The sequence below is a fragment of the Pan troglodytes genome, chromosome 13 (genome assembly GCF_028858775.2).
Source record: "Pan troglodytes isolate AG18354 chromosome 13, NHGRI_mPanTro3-v2.0_pri, whole genome shotgun sequence".
Classification (NCBI taxonomy): domain Eukaryota; kingdom Metazoa; phylum Chordata; class Mammalia; order Primates; family Hominidae; genus Pan; species Pan troglodytes.
Window position 1 is genome coordinate 19926973 of NC_072411.2, and position 21292 is coordinate 19948264.

Sequence of the window (21292 nt, forward strand, 5' to 3'; positions counted from 1 at the left end):
CAGGGATCATCAGATGCATGTCTGCATGAAGCTGTCCTGGCTTCCCCTTCAGCTGCCCCCTGGGCAAAAGCCTGGGCCATACCTGTGCCATTCCTGAGCTCTGTCTCTAGCTGCCCTATGTCCAGTCATTGGCGATGGGTCTTATTCAAGCCCCCTTTTCCCCCAACCCACACTAGATTGTAAGCACTCAGGGTGGGACCGCTTCTCACTCATCCTTATATGCTTAGGAGTGTTCAGCACAAAGTCACTCAGGAGATGGGAGGGAGCGGGAAGAGAGAGGGCAGAGACAGAGGAGAGGCTTCTGTCCAGAGGGTTCCTACTTAGGATCATGCAAATCATCAGCAAATGTTGGAAAGATGGTCTGGGGGCCTCAGGCTGGCTACTCTTCCTCCCCATCAGGGCAAAACTCCCCGGGGCTTGTGTCTCCCTGTGGTTGGGGACAGGTCTGGGTGTATCTGTCCCAGCCTTGACTGACCACAAGGGGAGCCTTGGCCCTCCCGACCACAGGAGAAGAGTGATTTGAATTCACCTCGGCCCAAATTGCAGATGCTGGCCTGCGAACCCTGAGGCCATCTGCAAGGCTCCTGGGCTGACATAACTGTCACTCAGCTCTTCATCCTCCTTCCCCGGGGCTGAAGGGGTGCCTGCAGGTCTTCTGCCCTCCCTCCACCTGGGCCCTGCTGCTGGCACGGAGCTTCATTTCTGTTGGCAGCCAGTGTTTGCTTAGTGATTACTGAATGCCGTTTGCTGGGTGCTTATGATGTGCTCAGCACTGTTCTAAGTGCTTCACACAATTGACTTATTTACTCTTACAACCTGCCCATAAGGGAAGTGCTGCAATGGTCTCCCTTTTATAGCTGAGAAAACTGAGGCACAGATAGGTCCATGGTCACACAGTTAACATAAGGCAGAGTCAGGACCAGAATCCAGGCGGACTGGCTCCAGAGCCCGGCTCCTGGACCGAGCAGCCTTGAGTAGGGACCTGGTGCAGACCCGCCTGCCGTGGACTCACTATAGGATGGGTCAGGAGGCCCGTTGTCACCTACAAAATGTAGCCCACCACCCAGGAAACGCTCCCAGAACCAGGCAGAAAATACTGTCTCCTATTCGCAGGGTGGCTGTGCCCGGCGTGAGTGTCTTGGCGGGTGCCTACATGTCTGTGCAGGTGTGCCACCCCCATCTGTGGACTCGGAAAGCATGATCCCCACAAAAGCAACCCCTCAGCGTCTCAGCTCAGCCAATCCCTGTTATCCTGTGACAGGCAGGGCCATGTTTCAAAACCATGTTAAAGATGAGCAAGAGGCTAAGGAAGTTTCCCATGCTGGCAGAGGCAGGACAGGAACACATGTCCCCTGACTCTTGACATTGAGAATGCACCCCGTTCCACCCACCTGGCCTCTCGTCCCAGCCAGTGTGGTCCCAGCTCTGCAGCTCTCTGGGACATCTCTGGAAAGCTCATTGTTCTCTGTCTGGGCAGTAAGACGGAGTGAAGCTCTGACTGCCGAGGCAGACAGACCTGCCTCCTGCTCTTCCTCCCCTCAATTATTTGTGCTGCCTGAAACAAGTTCCTGAGCCTCCCTGAGCCTCAGTTCCCTCCTCTGTAAAGTGGGAATGATAACTGAATCTACTTCCTGGGGTTCTTGTGAGGACCGGAGGCCCATCACCCGAGGAAAGGCCTGACAGCAGCAATGGGTATATGGTAGGCATCCATTAATAGGAACTGCTGCTGCTGCTGCTGCTGCTGCCTTATAAAAGGAAAAATCACAGTTTCAGAAACCTCTTAAGATTGCATTATTTGTCATCTGAGAGCAGAGATTGTGATCTCCATTGACAAAGATGGAAGCTGGGGCCCAGGGAGGCACATAGACTTGTCTGAAGACACATAGCTGCTTCATAGCGGAGCCGGGCCCAGCCTCCTGGTTCCCCTGCCCCATCTTTATGTCAGTCCCTGGATCCACTCCCTCACCTGGTCAGGTGTCCAGAGGTTCCAGGAGAGTGTTGTGGAAAAGTAGGAAGAGGCAGACGCCCATGGAGGGTGTTGAAAGCCACCCCAGCTGCTCTGCTGCTTCAGGGCAGGGGTTCTTAAGCCCTGTGGAACTGTAGGCTAGTGAAGCTTGTGGACTTCTGCTCAGAATAATGTTCTTACATGCACCAAACAAAATAGCTTAGGGTTACAAATGAAATATATTATATGGAAACACAGTGAAAATATTTTTTAAAAAAGACTACAGTAGCATTATGCATGCTTCTTTATTAGCACATTAAATGACAAGCTCTAGTGGCAGATATAATGTCTACCATAATTTTATTTTTACTTTATTTTATTATTATTATTATAATTATTATTATTATTATTATTATTATTTTGAGATAGTCTTGCTCTGTCACCCAAACTGGAGTTCAGTGGTGCGATCACTTCAGTCTTCAACTCCTGGGCTCAAGCGATCCTCCTGCCTCAATGTCCTGAGTAGCTGGGACGACAGGCGTGTGCCACTGTGCCTGGCTAATTTTTCTTTTATTTTTTTAGAGATGGGACCTCCCTATGTGGCCCAGGCTGGTCTTGAACTCCTGACCTCAAGCGATTCTCCTGCCTTGACCTCCTAAAGTGCAAAGATTACAGGTGTGAGCCACTGCACCTGGCTAGCATAGTTTTAAATTCGTGCTCAATTTAAATGGTATTAGGATAAATTATTTACAGGTAAATTCATGATATGATCTTGGTCAGTATTAATGAAAAATTATGTTGCCTACCTTCATACTTAAAGGAAATAGCAAATTTTAGTTAGAAGTTGGTGACAATTAATATATAATAATTTTTCCATCTAAGTTTACTGTAGACCGATGGCCCGAGTTCAGGGTTTCCTCCACATCCACTCATATCTTGGGCTCAGCAAAGAAGATCACAGGGCACCCACTCTATCTTAGGGGCCCATTCACTTGTCTCTCAGTCCTGCCCTCAGAGATCAGGGTTTGGTGTTCATTCATTCATTCATTCAGCAAACGCTGAGCACTGCCTCCGTGCCAGGCTATGATACACAGTGAGGACCAAGGTCAGACGAGATGAGGCCCTGCCCTCAAGCTGTTCACCATGCTTCAGGGAGAGCATAAGAAGAACTGCTCCAAGATGCAAAATGTAGACAAGCATAGGGACATGCTCACCCTTCCTGGTCATCAAGCACCCAGCGATGGTGAGGTTGGGGTTAGATGGTCCCTCCTGGCTAGTGACACTGTCCATTGCCTAATCCTTTTGAAAAGAAGTATGGCACTGCATCACATTGGTCATGGAAATTCCAGAGTCCCCTTTCCCAGCACTCTCACTCTGCCAGTTTTTCCCGAGGAAATAATTCAGCAGGAGGGACAAAGGGTGGAGGGCAGAAGTCCTCCCTGCTCTTCCTGAGTCTGTGCTCTCCCCAGGGAAGGGGCTGTGTTGTGCTCAGCTTGTTCCCCTGGTGCTGACACGTGGTAGCACTCGGTGAACACCTGCTGGGTGAATGTCTGACTGCCGTGTAGTTACGATGTATAAGAGGAGGGAGGTGGCAGAAGGGGCAGTCCAGGAGCCCTCCACTGACCAGGTTCCTGACTTCTCTTGCAGCCACCAAAATGCCAGAAGAGATGGACAAGCCACTGATCAGCCTCCACCTGGTGGACAGCGATAGTAGCCTTGCCAAGGTCCCCGATGAGGCCCCCAAAGTGGGCATCCTGGGTAGCGGGGACTTTGCCCGCTCCCTGGCCACACGCCTGGTGGGCTCTGGCTTCAAAGTGGTGGTGGGGAGCCGCAACCCCAAACGCACAGCCGGGCTGTTCCCCTCAGCGGCCCAAGTGACTTTCCAGGAGGAGGCAGTGAGCTCCCCGGAGGTCATCTTTGTGGCTGTGTTCCGGGAGCACTACTCTTCACTGTGCAGTCTCAGTGACCAGCTGGCGGGCAAGATCCTGGTGGATGTCAGCAACCCTACAGAGCAAGAGCACCTTCAGCATCGTGAGTCCAATGCTGAGTACCTGGCCTCCCTCTTCCCCACTTGCACAGTGGTCAAGGCCTTCAATGTCATCTCTGCCTGGACCCTGCAGGCTGGCCCAAGGGATGGTAACAGGCAGGTAGGTTCTGGGGGAATAATATCCATAACAATAAATATAAATGGCTAATTTTCATCGAGTGCTGCCAGCATGCTTTTTTTGATATGTTATCATAACTAATCCTGCATCACTGCAAAATTCCATTTTACAGAACAGGAAATTGAGGCTCAAAGATATTAATGATCTTACTGAAAATTCCATAGCTGGTAAGCTGGGATTTGAACCCAGTTCCTATCGATCTGAAACCCATGTTCTTTCTGCTATGGTAACAGGGTTTCCTAGAGGGCAAGGAGGAAAAGGTTGATGGCTTTTTGCTATTTGGAGCCAAGAAGGAGAGAGACTTGGCTTTTAGAATTGGACTCAGAAGGAGGAAAGTAACACACTTATGTACCGGGCCCTGAGGAAGGCAGGCATGTCTCAAATTTTATCGTATTTATTCTAAGGGCTTCCAAGAACTGATTTCTCAGAAAAGTCAACAGCAGGTTTTTCTGGGGCTAGATAATGGCTCCACGGAACAGCTAGAGCTGCATACATTTCTTGCCACGAGGAGCTCTTACCAAGACAAGGTGGTTTTTAATGCCACCTTGGTTTTTAATGCATTTTCTTGGCGAAAGAATGCCAGACTCCATGTGTGAGAACTTCCACCAGTGAGTCGAGCCCAGGTGCCAGGCTCTGTAGGACAGTTTAAAGGTGCCCAGCCATACCTGACTACAGCACCTTAAATGCAGGCTGCATCATGGGACTCCCAGGTATGGACCAGGAGGAACAGTGGAGAGTGTTGGATGCAGGGCCTGGAGGGAACGGAGCAAGCAAGCTGGCTGGAGAAGACTTGGAGGAGGGCTTTGACCTGGGCCCACCTCATGCTGTCAGGCTCAGGGAGCAGGGAGTGCATTCCAGTCTGAGGGAACAATCTGAAAAGGCACAGAGATAAGAAACAATGCTCCTAGACCTCAGTTTTCTCACCTGAAAAATGAAGACTATAGTACCTACCTGAGGGCTCATGGCAAGGCTGAGAGATCATATATGTAAAGCTCAGCATAGAGTAGGTGTTCAGTCTGTGTTTGGAGACTAAACTGACCAACGCAGTGTCAACAAGGCCCACGGGGTGCTTTGGGATCTGAGGACTGCAATGTGCCTGCAGGGGGACCTCGTGGGTCAGAGCAGCGGGCTTCAAGGCGGAGAGGGCAGGCTGGAGCTGGCTTGTAGAAGGCCTTATGTGCTGGCTGAGGGCTCTACTGAGCCGAGGGACATCATCAAGGGGGACGATTCTGAACTGAGGGATGGAGCTGCAGCCACAGCTGCCCATTCTGCACCATATGCAAAACTCTTTTGCTGAGCGGCTCCCAGGGCAGGCCACAGCCTTGGAGACAGCCATGTTGGGGGCCCATGGGGACTACCTGGATGAGCATTTTGCTTGTGGTTGCTGATGTCCACGAGCTGGGCAAGATGCTTACTGTTTGCAGCTTCCCTCTTTGAATAGTTGGCCTGGCGTGGCAGCTGGGCCAGAGGCTGGGAGGCCTGGGCAGCAGAGAAAAGACCCCTAGCCTGGGAGCTAGAACCCCATTGGCTCCCACCTGTACCATTGACTGGCAGCTCACTTGAACAAGTCCCTGCCCCTCTGGCCCTCGGTTTCCTCAGCTGCTCAGTGAGGCCCTGCCCAATCCTGTGGCCCGTGACGCTGTCTGACTGCCCCACTTTTCTCCCGCAGGTGCCCATCTGCGGTGACCAGCCAGAAGCCAGGCGTGCTGTCTCGGAGATGGCGCTCGCCATGGGCTTCATGCCCGTGGACATGGGATCCCTGGCGTCAGCCCGGGAGGTGGAGGCTATGCCCCTGCGCCTCCTCCCGGCCTGGAAGGTGCCCACCCTGCTGGCCCTGGGGCTCTTCGTCTGCTTCTATGCCTACAACTTCGTCCGGGACGTTCTGCAGCCCTATGTGCAGGAAAGCCAGAACAAGTTCTTCAAGCTGCCCGTGTCCGTGGTCAACACCACACTGCCGTGCGTGGCCTACGTGCTGCTGTCACTCGTGTACTTGCCCGGCGTGCTGGCGGCTGCCCTGCAGCTGCGGCGTGGCACCAAGTACCAGCGCTTCCCCGACTGGCTGGACCACTGGCTACAGCACCGCAAGCAGATCGGGCTGCTCAGCTTCTTCTGCGCCGCCCTGCACGCCCTCTACAGCTTCTGCTTGCCGCTGCGCCGCGCCCACCGCTACGACCTGGTCAACCTGGCAGTCAAGCAGGTACCCACCCCATGCCCTTCCTCCCTCTGGCAACTCAGCACATGCTTGTCCAGCACCCCTCCCCCACCAACCAGGTGCAGCCGATACCCACGGGTGCAGCCTTACCAGGTGCCAACTGCAGATTCTGTTCCAATGGGGCAGCACCCACATCCTCCTGCCCAAGATTTTGAGTATCAGTGAACAAAGCAGATGAAAATTCCTGCCCCCATGGGTACAGCCCAGTTGTGGCAGACTTAAACAAAATACAGCAGTGAGTCATAGTGGGCGTTGAGAGGATCAGGAGTGCTAAGGCGCAAAGGAAAGCAAGCGTGGGCGGTGGGGGTGCAGGTTTGAAGATGGTCCGGGAGGACTTGCAGAGTGAGTGCTATGTGAGCAGAGCTGGAAGGAGGGGAGAGGGGCCGGTGGCCTGCTGGGGTGATGTTGCAGGCCACGGGGCATAGTCCTTGGGCAGAAGTGTGCCTGGTACGTTGGAGGAGCAGCCAGGAGGCCCATGTGGCTAAAGCTGAACAAGGAGGGGGTGGCAGGCGAGGCCTGAGAGGAAGAGCTTCAGCCTTAGGCTCTGAGTGAAATAGGGAGCTGGTGAAGGTTTGAATTTAGGTGTTGATCGGCCTGACATTTTAAGTGGTTCTCTCTGGTTTTTGGCTGAGAACAGACTGTAGGAGGTCAAAGGCAGCTAGCTGCTGGGGCCAGCGAGGAGGCCATGCATATGCCCAGATTTGAGGCAGTGGAGGCTGGAGGCAGTGGGAGCAGTGGAGGAGCAAGGAGATCCTGAAGGCACATGTGAAGCTGGAGTGCATGGAATTGCTGCTGGAATGGGCCCAGGGTTTTGTGGGTGATCAGGGATGACTCTGGGGTTTGGGTCTGAGCACCTGAAAGAGAGAGTTGCCATCAGCTGAGATGGGGAAGGCTGCAGGAGTGAGCATTCCAGGTTTGGGTTTGTTGTTGTTGTTGTTGTTGTTGTTTGTTTGTTTTACTGGGGGTGGCATTAATCATTCATTTAGAAAATCCATATGGGGCTTGGTTGCCAGCAGGATTCCTGGGAAGTGGAGGACCTTCAGGCCACACCAGGTGGGGACCCAGACATCAGCTGGCACCTGTGCCCACAGAAACAGGCCCCTGATGCTCCCTCCTGGTCCACAAGCTCACGGGGCTTGATTCTTAGTCCCAAGCTCACATCTTCAAGCAACGCTGTCTTTATTTTCTCCAAATTAATTCCACCTCCAGTGCCCAGCCCCGGGGCTGGTTGATGCATAGGTCCTGCCCACTCCTGGACGCTAGTCACCCAACAGGGTTCAGCCCAGGTGCTGGTGAGACACTTCTCATCCACCCCTCATTCCAGCCTGGCAGCCCCTGCAGCTCCTGCTCCTGCTCAGAATGCAGGGACCTTGGTGAGGCTGGGCCCTCCCCTAAACACCTAGCACAGGGCCATCCCCTCCGAGGATGGGGGATTGGCAGGACTGGGAAGCAGGGCTGGGCACCTCCTGAGAACCACAGACCTCAGCCCCTACTCACTGTCAGGGTTGCTGCTTCTCTGCCAGCAGCTACTCGACTGCCCTCGTCCTTTGCCACCCACAGATACCGGCATCATTGCATCTGTGGGCTCAGAATTTCCTAAGACAAAGGAAGAACCCCAGACTTCAGGCAGAAAAGCAAGATGCTTGATGGAAATGAGAGGAAGGGAAGAAATCAGTCATGAACCCTTAACAAGAGCTCGCTGTGTTCCAGGAACCATTCTAAGAGCTTCGTACACCACTGTGAATTCATTTAACCCCATCTCATCCCTGTAGGCCAGGTGCTATTATATCCTTAGATATAATAGATGAGAAATCTGAGGCACAGAGGGGTCAAGTAACTTGGCCAAAGTCACACAGCCAGTAAGCAGCAGAGCTGGGATTCAGATCCAGCTATTTTCCAGATCCATGCTTATACCCACGCTGCTTTCTACAGGCAAACCAAATTCACAATTGAGTAAATGATTTCAGAACTAGGTCATTCATTCACTCATTCACTGAGCACCTACTCTGCCAGGCCCTGGGGCCACAGAAAGGAGTAAGAAAGATACAGACCATCTGGCTTCTCGCCTCCGCTGGTGGGGGGCGGTGTGGAGGCCTGAAGGCTAGAGCCTGGACTCCTGCTCTCCAGCATCGCTGACTGGAACAAAGATCTTGACCTTGAGCAAGTCACCGCCCCTCTTTTGTCCTCGAGGCCCTGATGTGTAGATCAAGCTCTCTCCTAGTGCTAATGTTTTCAATGCTCTTTGACGATATTTTCTTACTGACTTCTACAAAGCACCAGCCCCTTGGCAGGAGGCTCTGCGGGGCTCCCTGGGGACTAGTACAATGTTGCTGCCCAGGATGGGGCAGATCTGCATGGAGGAGCCCACTCCCTCTCCCCTGAGCTGGCAGGTATTTCCAGCAGCAGTGGGAAAGACGGTGACGGTGCCCACTACCCCCCAGGGCAAAAGACACACCACTGCTCCCTCCCTCCCCTGCCACCCTTCAACTGCCTTTGTCTAAATTCTCTGCCCTGCCAAGGCTCTCCCTGATATTCTGTTAACCCAATTCTGCCCTGATGCAAATACCAGGGCACAGAGGGGCGCATGCAAGGTAATTTTCCCCGTGTCCCAAAAATCTTTAGGGCTGCAGGCCCTGGTGAGGTTGCCAGGCAACCATCCCTCCCGCAGGACGAGATCAGTCAGAGACACCGAAGGCCTCTCATGCAAAGGGGCTTAAACTTGTTCTGCAGAGTTCTTAAGGGCAAAACCAGGGCTGATGTGGGTATGTCGGGGTGGATGGTCAGAGGGAGGCAGGGGCTTGACACACAGCAGCCCAGATATGGGGAGGTGCCCAAGCCTGGACACATCCAAGCAGATTCTGGATGGTCCATGGTAAGCCATGCCCGCGGTTCTGGGCCTGGGCACCTGAGGCTGTTCTGCCTTCAGCCCCAAACAGCAGGGCCTCCTGGGTGGCTCAGGCTTGATGTGTGGCTTCTGCTGCCAGCCCATGGGCACCTCACCACAGGGTCCCCACATGGCCACTCACCACCCCAACTGCCCACTAGGCCCTTGGGTCAAGGGAGCACATTAGTCTAGGCACAAGAAACTCCTCCAAGATTTCCTTACAGCCCTGAGTCTGCAGATTAGGAGGCAAAGGTGTATGCCAGCTGTAGAGAAAACCTTTGAGACCGTGTTTACAGACAGTATTATTACCAACAATAACCGATATTTGTACAGGGCATTTGGATTTGCTTGTGTATTTCCCTGGAAATACACATTTCAACATCAAACTCAAAGATCAAAATCAAAGAAATGTTTAACCTGCACACTGTTCTCCTATTACCTTCACCCCAAGCTACATCTGCACATGGCTGGCACAGGATGGTCTGAAACTCTCATCTGACCATGTCACTGCTGAAAAGATTCAGTGACTCCAGTGTCCTTGGGATAATGGTAGAACCCTCACTATGCAGCTAGACTCCCTCCACAGCCTCATCTCCCCTTCTCCTGTGACTTGTCAACACTTGGGTCCCATACTGTCCTCTAAATGGGCAGAGCTCATTCCTCTCGGCTTGGAACACCCACCCCAGGACACCTTGACAGCTTGCAAACTCCTATTCCTCCTTCAAAACCCTACCTCTGTTAAGCTCCCCCAGACTATCCCCTTACTTCCCCATACCTGCCTCTGTAATCTGTTGCATTTTGTAAATACTTCTATTATTTTTCTTACACACTACTTCATACCCAACTCAGAGGTCCATGACTGGGTCTTCCACACCTTGGGGTCCATGGTTCCTAACACAGGTTCACAGCGCATGCTCACTGAGTGACTGATTTTCCTAACACAGGTTCACAGCGCATGCTCACTGAGTGACTGATTTTCCTAACACAGGTTCACAGCGCATGCTCACTGAGTGACTGATTTTCCTAACACAGGTTCACAGCGCATGCTCACTGAGTGACTGATTTTCCTAGCACAGGTTCACAGCGCATGCTCACTGAGTGACTGATTTTCCTAGCACAGGTTCACAGCGCATGCTCACTGAGTGACTGATTTTTAAATTGGCCACCACAAAGCCAATATCAGGCATCTTCAGAGGAGTGCACGTAGAGCTTGGAGCAAGAACTAGTCTAACTGCCTTGCTGCCACTAAGAACAACAGCCATTTATTACATTAAGAGCCCACTGTGTGCCTGTTCCATGCTACTCATTCCACAAACGTAATGCTTTTAGTCCTGCAGTAACACAGCAAGATACAATGATGCTATGAGCCAGGAAAGGGACTGCCCAGGGTCTCATGACTGCCCACCAGTGGCAGAGTCAGCGTCAGAATCCAGGCCTATGGTCTCTATGCCCCAAGGTTGCCCTTCCACACCCTGCCACCCCCTCCTCCTCTGAGTCTGGCAGGCAGTGAGTTGGTACCACTCTCTTCCCATCCATCACCCACTGTGAAGACATGGAGAGGGGCTAATGATGCAGCCTCACTGGTCCTTCAGCGTCTGACCTGCAACCTAGAGGGAAATCCCACACCCGAATGCTGTCTTTCCATCTCTTGTTGATGAACACTTTCCTTGGCCTTGTCAAGGAGAAGGTGGTGAACTTGATCATCTCTAAACATAGAGACTTACTAGGGGAGCTGTTACATCTGCGTTCCAGTTAGCCATGTGTGCCACTGGTCACCAGGGAGCTCTGAGCACAACACTGTTGTTTAATAGGCTGGCTGAGAATCTCATGGACTCCTAAGGCTGGCTTAGGTTCAGTCCTCATGCGGGTCTTTGCCATCCACTGCTCCCTAGCCCACCTCATCCCTCCCTTCCCAGCGTCACTGCAGACTGGAAATGTTAGAGGAAAAAAACAAGACATTTTACAAGCCAATGTGGTATACGTGTGTGTAATCATCCAAACTCTGACTTGTGACATTAACTGCCTGATCTTCCCGAGGCACAGAGAGGAATGACTAATGAAGCAGAGTTAAAGAACAAACAACTTCCAGCGAGGAGATGACTTACTCAATTCATGCTGTGAGGTGTGAGTAAGATTTCTCTGGGCAGAGGTACGGAGGAGACCTCTCTGCCCTCTGCACGCCTTTCCAGCTAATGGTGACTTCAACCACAGCAGGCACACAAGCAAAATCAAGAGAATTTCAGACATGACCTCATCCAAACCTCCTAGGTAGAGAAACTGAGGCCCAGAGACAGACTTGCCAGAGTCACATGCCACTGGTGGTCAGGACAAGAGGCTGGGTCCCTAGACTCCTGGTCCCTTAGTGGCTTAAAGTCACCAAAGTGAGCCAGGCCTGCCCTAAAATAGAACAGAGGCAATCATTTTTCACAAATTGCAGGAAAAGCACTCAATGGATGGCATTTTCTCTGTTTCTTTAAACTTTCTCTTATAAGCTGTACAACCATTTTGCTCAGCCCAGTGGATTCACTTTTAATATTTTATCTGGTAACTGAGCTCGTGTTTTTTTTTTTTTTCTGCTGAAATTGTTTCTCAAAAAACCTGTATGAGTCATTCTGTTTTGAGAGGCTGCCTATTAAAGTGTAGTCACATCTTCTAATGGAAATACTGTTCCTTGTTCTGCTGACATAGAATAAAAGTACCAGCATTTCACAGTGTTTCACAGAGAACACCTTGACTTCCAGGAACTCTGCTACCCGGTCTAGTTGCACCTTGATAAAAGTTCTTCCTCATGAGGGCACTATGCGAGTGAGTGTTGGCTGGGCTAGGAGGGGGCTCAGTGGCAAGGTGGGGAGAGAAGGGTCAGAAATCTCCAGGTTCATAGGGGCTCCCCAATTTATATGTCCTGGAACTTGGTGAGGGGGCCCAGATCTCTGTGAGGGCAGGGTAAGGGCAGGTATCTTTATTTTCTGTAGCCCAGGGCCTGGCACACAGTAGGTGCTTTGTAAGTGGTCACTGAACTGCTTGGTGAATGGCCGTCAGTCTCTCTTGCCTGGCAAAGTTGAGCCAAGGCTGTGTGCCTCAGGCAGAAGTAGAGAACTGGGTAGGAAGAGGGGAGGCTGAGAGCTTTGGGTCAGGGAGTGTTGGGGGCTCAGTGTCTGTATGTGTCTTTGTATGTCCTGAGTGTGAGCCAGTGATGGGGGGCAGTGTGGGGCTCCAGGAAGACAGAGGGCTCAGGGTGAGACAGGCTGGGAAGGGAAGCAGCCAGTAAGGTGTGAGCTCATTGGCTGAGGGGATTCAGAGCTAGGAGAGCTCCTCTCTCCTGTCCTGGGATTCTGGGGCCGGAAAACCGTGAGACGGAGCCATGCTTAAGGGCTGTATTTCTGGTTGACTCCTTACTCTGCTGATGTGACTGTTCTGATTGGCTGCCCCGGGGCAGATATGTGAAAGCCCCAGGAGCCCCGGTCATTGGCACCAGACTGAGTGGGTCCTGATCTCAGCTCTGCATCTGTTAGCTACATGTGACCTTGGGAAAGTGATTTGATCTTTGTCCCTCATTTCCTCCATCTCTAAAATGGGCTAATAGTGATCTCTACTTCGTGGGGTGGTTTTGAGGATTCGATGAGTTAATGCCTGAGAAACGCTTGTCACAGAGCCAGGTAGCGTCAGGTGCAGTGTGAGCGCCCGCCGTCTTGTCTTTCTTGTGTCCTTCATCATTGCCCTCCCAGGGCACCAGCCTTTGCCACAGTGTTCATGGTTTTCCTTCCATCCATGTCAGGTCTTGGCCAACAAGAGCCACCTCTGGGTGGAGGAGGAGGTCTGGCGGATGGAGATCTACCTCTCCCTGGGAGTGCTGGCCCTCGGCACGTTGTCCCTGCTGGCCGTGACCTCACTGCCGTCCATTGCAAACTCGCTCAACTGGAGGGAGTTCAGCTTCGTTCAGGTAAAGTAGTCTCTAGTCTGCCAGCCAGCTTCAGCGTGGCCCTGGCCCACCTCTCATGAGTAAGTGCTCTGCCTTCGAGAACTGCCTGGGCTCTGATCATCTGCACAGCAGGACCACTCGGTGAGATGCCAGGCCTTCCTGACCCAGAGGGCCCATCCAAGCCTCTTGATAGGGGCTGCCTGCTACAAGCTTAACCTCCCAACACATGAGGAAGCCAGACACAGGCATGTGAAAAAATTACAGACCAGGACACTGAGCCCTGGGTCCACCATTCTCAAGCTTCTAGAATTCTTGAGCTTTCCAAACAAAATTGAATGACATGAAGTCATGAACATTTTGCTGGTCTAGGTAGGAGTCATCATCTACCCAGACATCCATGTAGGTAGGAGTCTAGGGAGTGAGCGAGCCTAGCCCACCACGCTCCACCCCTCATCTCAACCTGGCTCTGTTGTTCCCCTTAACCCCTTGATTCATGCAGCGTGGATGAGACACAAGCATTAGGACCCCAGTTTATAGGGGATGCGACACAGCTTTTTCCCAAGGATGCCATTCCTATGAAAAAATCCAGGAAAAGGAGGTCTGTCATCAGATGAATTTGAGAAAAGATTTACTTCCCCCTAAGAGAGCACAATGCACTTTGGCACATCAAAGATTCGAATAACATCTACAGCAAACAAACCTTTGTCAATCAGACTTACTGGAGTGTTAGCACCCTCCCCCTCCTTTTTTCCAAATAACAGCTATCAGCACTCCACAAGCTGGGCGCTGTGGCATGTGGCTGGGATCCCAGCTACTAACAGAGGCTGAGGTGGGAGAATCACTTGAGCTTGAGCGATCCTTCCAGGAGTTAGAAGTTCAAGTGTCCAGGCTGGACATCATAGCAAGACCTTGCCTCTTAAAAAAAAAAAAAAATACTCCACAGAACATACTCTGGGAAATGCTGCTAGTGGCAAAAGTTTCTTTTTGCATTTGTTCATTCAACAAACATTTATTGAGCACTTACTGCAGGCCAGGCATCCTGCTAGGCCTGTGATGCAATAGAGAACAAGACAGGCAGAGCCATCTTTCCATGATAAAGGAAACGGAGGCAGGGACATTGTTTACATTTCTTTGGCATCTCCCACTGTTCTCCACACAGAATCTGCGGTCAGTGTGGGCGGATTAACTCCTCCGCTCCCATGAGTGGGAGCTGACTAATGCTGTATCCTGCCATTGTATCAGGGCAGAGAACAGCCATCCTATCCACCCCCACTATCAACAGAAATCTGTGCAGGGAGGACGTGGTACAGGACTCAGGGACAGTGACAGCGTAATGCTCTTATGTAATCCAAATCAATTGCTCCTGACCAGGGATGCTTCACATCCATTGGAACAACACAGAGTTGTAGCCGTGTGTTTTTTAAAGTGTGTCTGCCTCTGAATCTCCCTGGCTCTGCTCATCTCGGAAGGTCCCTGGAGGAGGGCTCATGGCTGACACATGTTAGCATACGAGAAGGGGAAGAATTTTATTTATCTGCCACTAATCCCCATGTGTCTCATACCCAAATCTAGGATTTTCCTCTTCCCACCTGGAGTATCCGGCGTGCATGGTTTATCCACAATTAAAGCAGACTGCAGGCTGCTCCCCTCACCAGAAAGCTGCTCCCTTAAGCAGCCATAGATTACATGCCCTGGCTCTGCCTGCCAGAGAAAGCCGGTGGATTTGATTTTGTTAGCAAGAGCTGACTGAGACCCTAGCAGCTGCGTTCTACTTTACATATTAAAGAGTGGAAATACAAATAGGACAGTCCTTTTGCCACTGCAAGAGCGGGGGGTTAGGTGGGTAGAAAGGCAGGATTTTACTTGTGGAAATCAGTGCCTGCCTTCCATCCACAAAAACCAGATGTCAATATGGAGGAGGCACATGTCAGCGCCGCCTGGGAAGCCTGAGTTCCAGCTTTCCCTCCCCACAACCCTGCTCTGTAACTGTGGGCAGAGCATGTCTGCTCCAAGAGCCTCAGTTTACACCCCTGAAAAATGGAGTTAATGCCTTACAGGGATTTTATGAGCCACAGTAAGAGATTATGTGTGAAAGAAAAATAAAAAGCATTTTGCTATTATTCTTAGGGTATCTGGCCACATTTCCATTATCTCTGACTAAGGTACCAACCACCGATTTCTGAGTTCAGTAGGAGACAGTGAGATAGAGGCCAAGGAACCCCAACCCTGGGCCTAAAAGTGGTCCAGGTCAGTGTTTGCAAACTGGCGGACACTCACTAGTGGGTCATGCAATTGATTCCATGGATCACAAGCAGCATTTTAAAAATGAAATAAAATAGAATGACAAAGAAAACAGTGGAGTGTTTTGCATGGTGTCGGGATACTTTTTCAGTTATATGGAGTTGCTAGTTATATTTGCAAATGTAGCATACCTCGTTGTCTACCGGACAGCAGAGTAAAACATGATTCTTACTGTGAGTCCCTGTCAAATAGGCTGAAGCCAGAGCCCTCTTGGAGAAATAGAGATTACCCAGGCCTGCCTCCCATCCGTGGACTCAGATGCTGAGGGATGGCTCTGGCAGTCTATTTTTGCAGCTCCCTAAGTGACTGATAGGTGCGCATGCCGCAGTGTGTGGCAACTTCCAGTGCAGGAAACACAGGCAGTGGAACCCGAAGACCTGAATCTCAGTCCCAAGACCCCCACTTACCTGCCCTGCATCATCAGACAAGTTTCCTAGGCTCTCGGAGCTTCTGCTGCTCGCTTGTGCCTGTGTCCACCCCATATGGTCATCAAGAGGATTTGAGCTGGACACGTTAAATGCAGGATGCGTGCAGCCAACAGTGGCATGCTGGCTTTTGAGGTAAGCTGCAACCTTCTCCTTTAAAGTTAGCGTGGCTAGTGAGAAGTTACCTGAGCCCCATCACCCTCCCCTACACACATGTCCACAGCAGACACCAGGCTATGGGGACAGCCGTGGTTCTTGAGGGGCCTTGGCTGACCCCTAGATCTGTAATGCTTTTGTTACCGGAAAAGGGTCCCGATCCAGACCCCAAGAGAGGGTTATTGGACCTCACGCGAGAAAGAATTCAGGACCTGTCCATAGAGTAAAGTGAAAGCAAGTTTATTAAGAAAGCAAAGAAATAAAAGAATGGCTACTCCATAGTCAGAGCAGCGGCATGGCTGCTCAGCTGCTTATACTTATTGTTACTTCTTGATTATATGCTGAACGAGGGGTGGATTATTCATGAGTTTTCCAGGAAAGGGATGGCAATTCCCAGAACTAAGGGTTCCTTACCTTTTTAGACCATATAGGGTAACTTCCTGACATTGCCATGGCATTTGTAAACTGACATGGCGCTAGTGGGAGTGTTTTTTAACATGCGAATGCATTATAATTAGTGTATAATGAGCAACGAGGATGACCAGAGGTCACTCTCGTTGCCATATTGGTTTGGTGCTTTTGGCTGGCTTCTTTACCGCAAGCTGTTTTATCAGCAAGGTATTTATGACCCGTATCCTGAGCCGACCTCGTATGTGATCCCGTGACTAGCAACGTTTAACCTCCTGGGAATGCAGTCCAGTAGGTCTCAGCCTTATTTTACCCAGCCCACCCTTCAGGTGAAGTCTCTCTGGTTTGAACACCTCAGACACTTTGTTTAGCTAAAAACCATTGAAACAGTGTATTGATTCCACAAAGAGGTGACTTGTGCTTGCATTTATCCTTTTGTTCCCAAATCTGTTTTCAAAGTTTTACATGTTGTTTTGTGTTCCTTTGGGTATTTTTTTTTTTTTTTTTTCGAGACGGAGTCTCACTCCGTCACCCAGGCTGGAGTGCAGTGGCACAATCTCGGCTCACTGCAACCTCTGCCTCCCGAGTTCATGCCATTCTCCTGCCTCAGCCTCCCAAGTAGCTGGGACTACAGGCGCCCGGCACCACACCTGGCTAATTTTTTTTTTTTTTTTTTTTTTTTTTTTATTTTTAGCAGAGATGGGGTTTCACCATGTTAGGCAGGATGGTCTCAATCTCCTGACCTCATGATCCGCCCGCCTCGGCCTTCCAAAGTGCTGGGATTATAGGCGTGAGCCACCGCACCCAGCCTTCCTTTGGGTATTTTTTTGTTATTGTTTTGGTTTGGTTTGGGTTGTGCTAAGTGTTTCAATTCAGCCAGTTAAACATTGTCAGATATTAGACTGCAAAATACTCCAGTCAGAGCAGCTCACCTGCACAGAAAAAATGAGGGTTCAGCTTTTAGAACCTAAGTTCTTTCCCAGAGTTAGAGGAACTGCCTGTGACTTTGCCCACTCCAGCCACCTGCCTGAAATAATGACAAGACCAGCCTGACCCCAGCTTCGTGAGCGATTGTCCAAAGCCCCTTTGTGCCATAGTAATTGAGCACCAGCAGGAGCTACAACGACCTAGCTGTTTCTTTTTTGCTAACAAGCTTACGTATAATAAAAATGGCTCTAGCTTGGGGATCTTATTAATCGCCTCATGACAATCCCTCTCCTTTTGGGCTTCTTTGGGTTCTGGGATTTTTAAATTGTTCCCAAGGAGAGTTTTTGGGAAACAAACTCCCTGGAATCATGCAGGCTTCCCACTGGGACAGGAAAGTCAAAGGCCCTTTGTTATTGGCTGGCCTTTGGCTGTCAGCCCTTGGTATGAACCACTAGCCTGAGGCTGGAGCTTCCTGCTGTCTGCACCATGGGATTTTGAATGACACAAGCATGAGGCTATATGAACAGGAGGAGCTGACTGCCACTGGTGGGCCTGGGAGCAGCGTCTCCACACTGTCCCTGTGCAGAGCCCAGAGTGCCCAGCAAAATTCATCACTCTCCAGATCGGGGCTGGGGACAGTGGCCCACACAGACCAAACACTGGAGCTACAGGGCATGTCACCCGAGGGAGATGCAAAGACCTCACTGGGGCTACTAAGGCTGGCTTTCCAGGCCTGGATGGGCTCCCATTGCTGCACCTTCTGGGAAAGCCCACAACACAGAGGTGGGCGCCAAAAGGCTCTCAGTGGGGCTTTGTCTAAGGAACAGATAGGTCCAGGCCTTCCTCAGGCAAGTGACCTGAGCAGAGGGGCCCGTGTGGACTTTTCACCCTGAAGCTAGAAGGGTGTGGTGACGACAGTCTCCTAAATGAGTGGCTTTAGTCCTAGCTGCCCATCAGCCTCATCTGCCGAACCTTAAAAAACAACAGATGCCCCGCCCCAAACCAACTTAATCTGAATTTCTGGAAGTGGGGTTTGGGCACTAGTATTTTACCCAAGCTCCCCGGGTGATTCTAATGTGTAGCAAGGTTTGAAAACCACAGTCTAAAAGCAACAGACTGTTAAACTCTTGGGGATAAAGGGCATCACCCAGTCATCTTGGCAACACCAATAAGTCCACAATGAGGAGGGGTGGGAGGGCCCACAGTTAGTTAGGGCTGGGCACCTGGCTGGGGAACATCAGGGTGATTGACTTCAAGACTTACTCTTTTTTTTTTTTTTCTTTTTTTTTGAGACGGAATTTCACTCTTGTTGCCCAGGCTGGAGTGCAATGGCGTGATTTCGGCTCACTGCAACATCTACCTCCTGGGTTCAAGCGAGTAGCTGGGATTACAGGCATGCGCCACCACACCTGGCTAATTTTGTATTTTTAGTAGAGACGGGGACGGGGTTTATCCATGTTGGTCAGGCTGGTCTTGAATTCCCAACCTCAGGTGATCCGCCCGCCTTGGCCTCCCAAAGTGCTGGGATTACAGGCGTGAGCCACCGCACCCAGCCAAGACTTATTCTTGATGGTCAGTGCTGGGGACTCTTTTAACCACAGTCTTCCACACCAAGAGATTAGAAGTTAGAAAAGTTGGGGTGGCTCAGAAGTTGCAGGGGATTTGGAATTCTTGACAGACACTTCTGGAAGTGGCAAGGATTTGCTTATGTGCAACTGACAGTCAAGGAGTCTTCTCTTTGGGAGGTGACCACATTAAAATGATAGGAATTCACTGTGGGTGACAGCATAAAGCCAATCGTGGCTTCCTCACTCTTCGTGGTGAGCCAGAAGTTGTTAAAGACTGGGCCAAGAAGATTCCAGAAAAGGACACAAAGCCAAGAAGAACCAGAGAGGGTGAGGAAGGATAGAGAAGGTTTTATTTGGTTATTTTACTTGGGCCCAAGAATGTTGAACGTGAGAACCTGTCTGTGAAATTGTAGTGTGCAGCCATTGGAAAATGTTTATTATTATCTTTAGCAAAAGCTTTACAAGCAATTCTCCCACACCATGTTCTTTCACTCACTGACGTTCACTGTCCTGGTGTCTGTCTTGGAGCAGGTGCAAACGAAGGGACACACACACACACACACACACCAGGGAGGAGCAAGAACGGGGCCCAATGTGGAATCAGACCCACTTAGAAACACTTCTGAGGGGAGTGCAAATGAGAAGCGTCTGTCAGCCGAGGCTCTGGATTGATGCCAACAAGCTGGGCTAGAAGGGAATCCAGGAGGCTCAGTCCATGCAGACCACTCAGAGGTCTCAGTGTGCCGCCACACTTAAATTACACCCTCGCAATGTCTCCTTGGAGAAAATGCATATGTGTTCATTGCTTGATGGGTCATTGCTATTTCCATCCCTGTGTAATAGACGTGGGAGGTCTCTCCCAAAGCTCTCAGTGGCTCACCAGTGCTAGCAGAATTCAGTCAGAGCACCCCTGTGCCACTACTCCCTCGCTCTCGGTGCCCTCTGCTGTGTCACTTGCCTGCCCTGTCTAGGGGACTAGATGGAGGCTACTGCAACTACTCAGCGCTTCCCCCTCTGACTTTAGCTTTGGAAATTACTTATCTCCCACTGAAGGTGATTAAGTCGCCTGCCCAGGGTTCATATCAGTTGAACCAGCACCAACAGTAGAACCTGCATCTCTTCGTTCGTGGTCCATGAGAACTCGTACATGCCAAGAGGCTGCAGTCATAGAGCAGCACTTCCCAGCCATTTTCACATTGCATCTCTTACAGAAAGTCATGCTTTGGGTGGTGGATCAGCCACTCTCGGCTGGAAGTGACCCACAAAAGCCCACACATGGTTCAAGGGGTGCAAAGCTCCACTGTAAAATGGCCAGGACCATTTCCATTTAGAGTTGGGATGGTCTCTTCTCCCCATGGTCACTAATCTCCTCCAGATGGAAGAGTGGGCCCAGCGGGGTTTCCACCCGGGGTGTTTATAACCCAGTGTGGGGCGGGAGGTGAAGGTCTAGCATGCACAGAGGGCATCTGTGTGGTGTTCTGGGGCTTTCTATACGGTGCCAGGTCACCCAGACCACAGGCCCCGTGAGTCCCCTTCACTACTGGTGCCAAATCCACGTGCCATCTGTAAATTATTTACTCTGCATTTATCTTCAAGCTAATTTAAAATCAATCCACTTTTTATCTGATCTTAACTTAGGCCAAATGTTATCTGTGAAATTATGATTTTGGTATGCAAGCAGACACTTGTTACTCTAATATACATTAAAATACACACATAACTAGTAAAATTTATACACACACACACATATACATGTATACGTATATATATATTTAGAGACAGGGTCTTGCTCTGTTACCCAGGCTGGAGTGCAGTAGTGCAGTAGTGCAGTGGCACAATCTTGGCTCACTGCAGCCTTGACCTCTTGGGCTCAAGTGATCCTCCCATCTCAGCCTCCCAAGTAGCTGGGACAACAAGCACATGCTGCCACAGCCTGGCTAATTTTTTTGTATTTTTTGTAGAAACAGGGTCTCACTGTGTTGCCCAGGGTGGTCTCGAACCCCTGGGCTCAAGCAGTCCACCCACTTAGGCTTCCCAAAGTGTTGGGATTACAGGCGAGAGCCACCGCAGCAGGCCTTAAATGTTTTTTAAACTTCTTTGAACTTAATTTCATCTGAAATCATCCAGCAGCCTCCAGAGATAACAAATAACAAAGTTAAGGAAAAAGCATGGTCATATAGTTATTGTATGGAATCCGTGTGAATTGGTGGGTCCTTAGACACCTTCAGCATAGAAGCATTATTCCCACTTTCCTGTTGTGGAAGCTGAGGCACAGAGAGTTGAGAGTTATCATAAGATCACACTAAGAGAGTGACAGGACTGGGGTTCCAACCCATAGCAGTGAGTACTAAAGCCACCCTCCTTCCCCTCCGCCAGGCCAGC

At 50.7% G+C, this 21292-nt stretch overlaps 1 protein-coding gene across 4 annotated transcripts in view; it reads left to right on the forward strand.

The window, feature by feature from the left end:
* The window catches only part of STEAP3 (STEAP3 metalloreductase), a 43455-nt gene that overhangs the window by 19496 nt on the left and 2667 nt on the right, over positions 1–21292 (forward strand). For 3 of the 4 annotated variants that reach the window (XM_016949582.4, XM_003309208.6, XM_016949581.2), the window contains 3 exons: positions 3593–4092; positions 5780–6307; positions 12982–13146. In XM_016949582.4, the coding sequence (XP_016805071.1) occupies positions 3601–4092; positions 5780–6307; positions 12982–13146 (1185 nt within the window). In that variant the 5' untranslated portion in view covers positions 3593–3600. Of the gene's footprint in view, positions 1–2532; positions 2621–3592; positions 4093–5779; positions 6308–12981; positions 13147–21292 lie in introns of those variants that run through there. The other variant, XM_054678895.2, reaches the window with a different exon arrangement.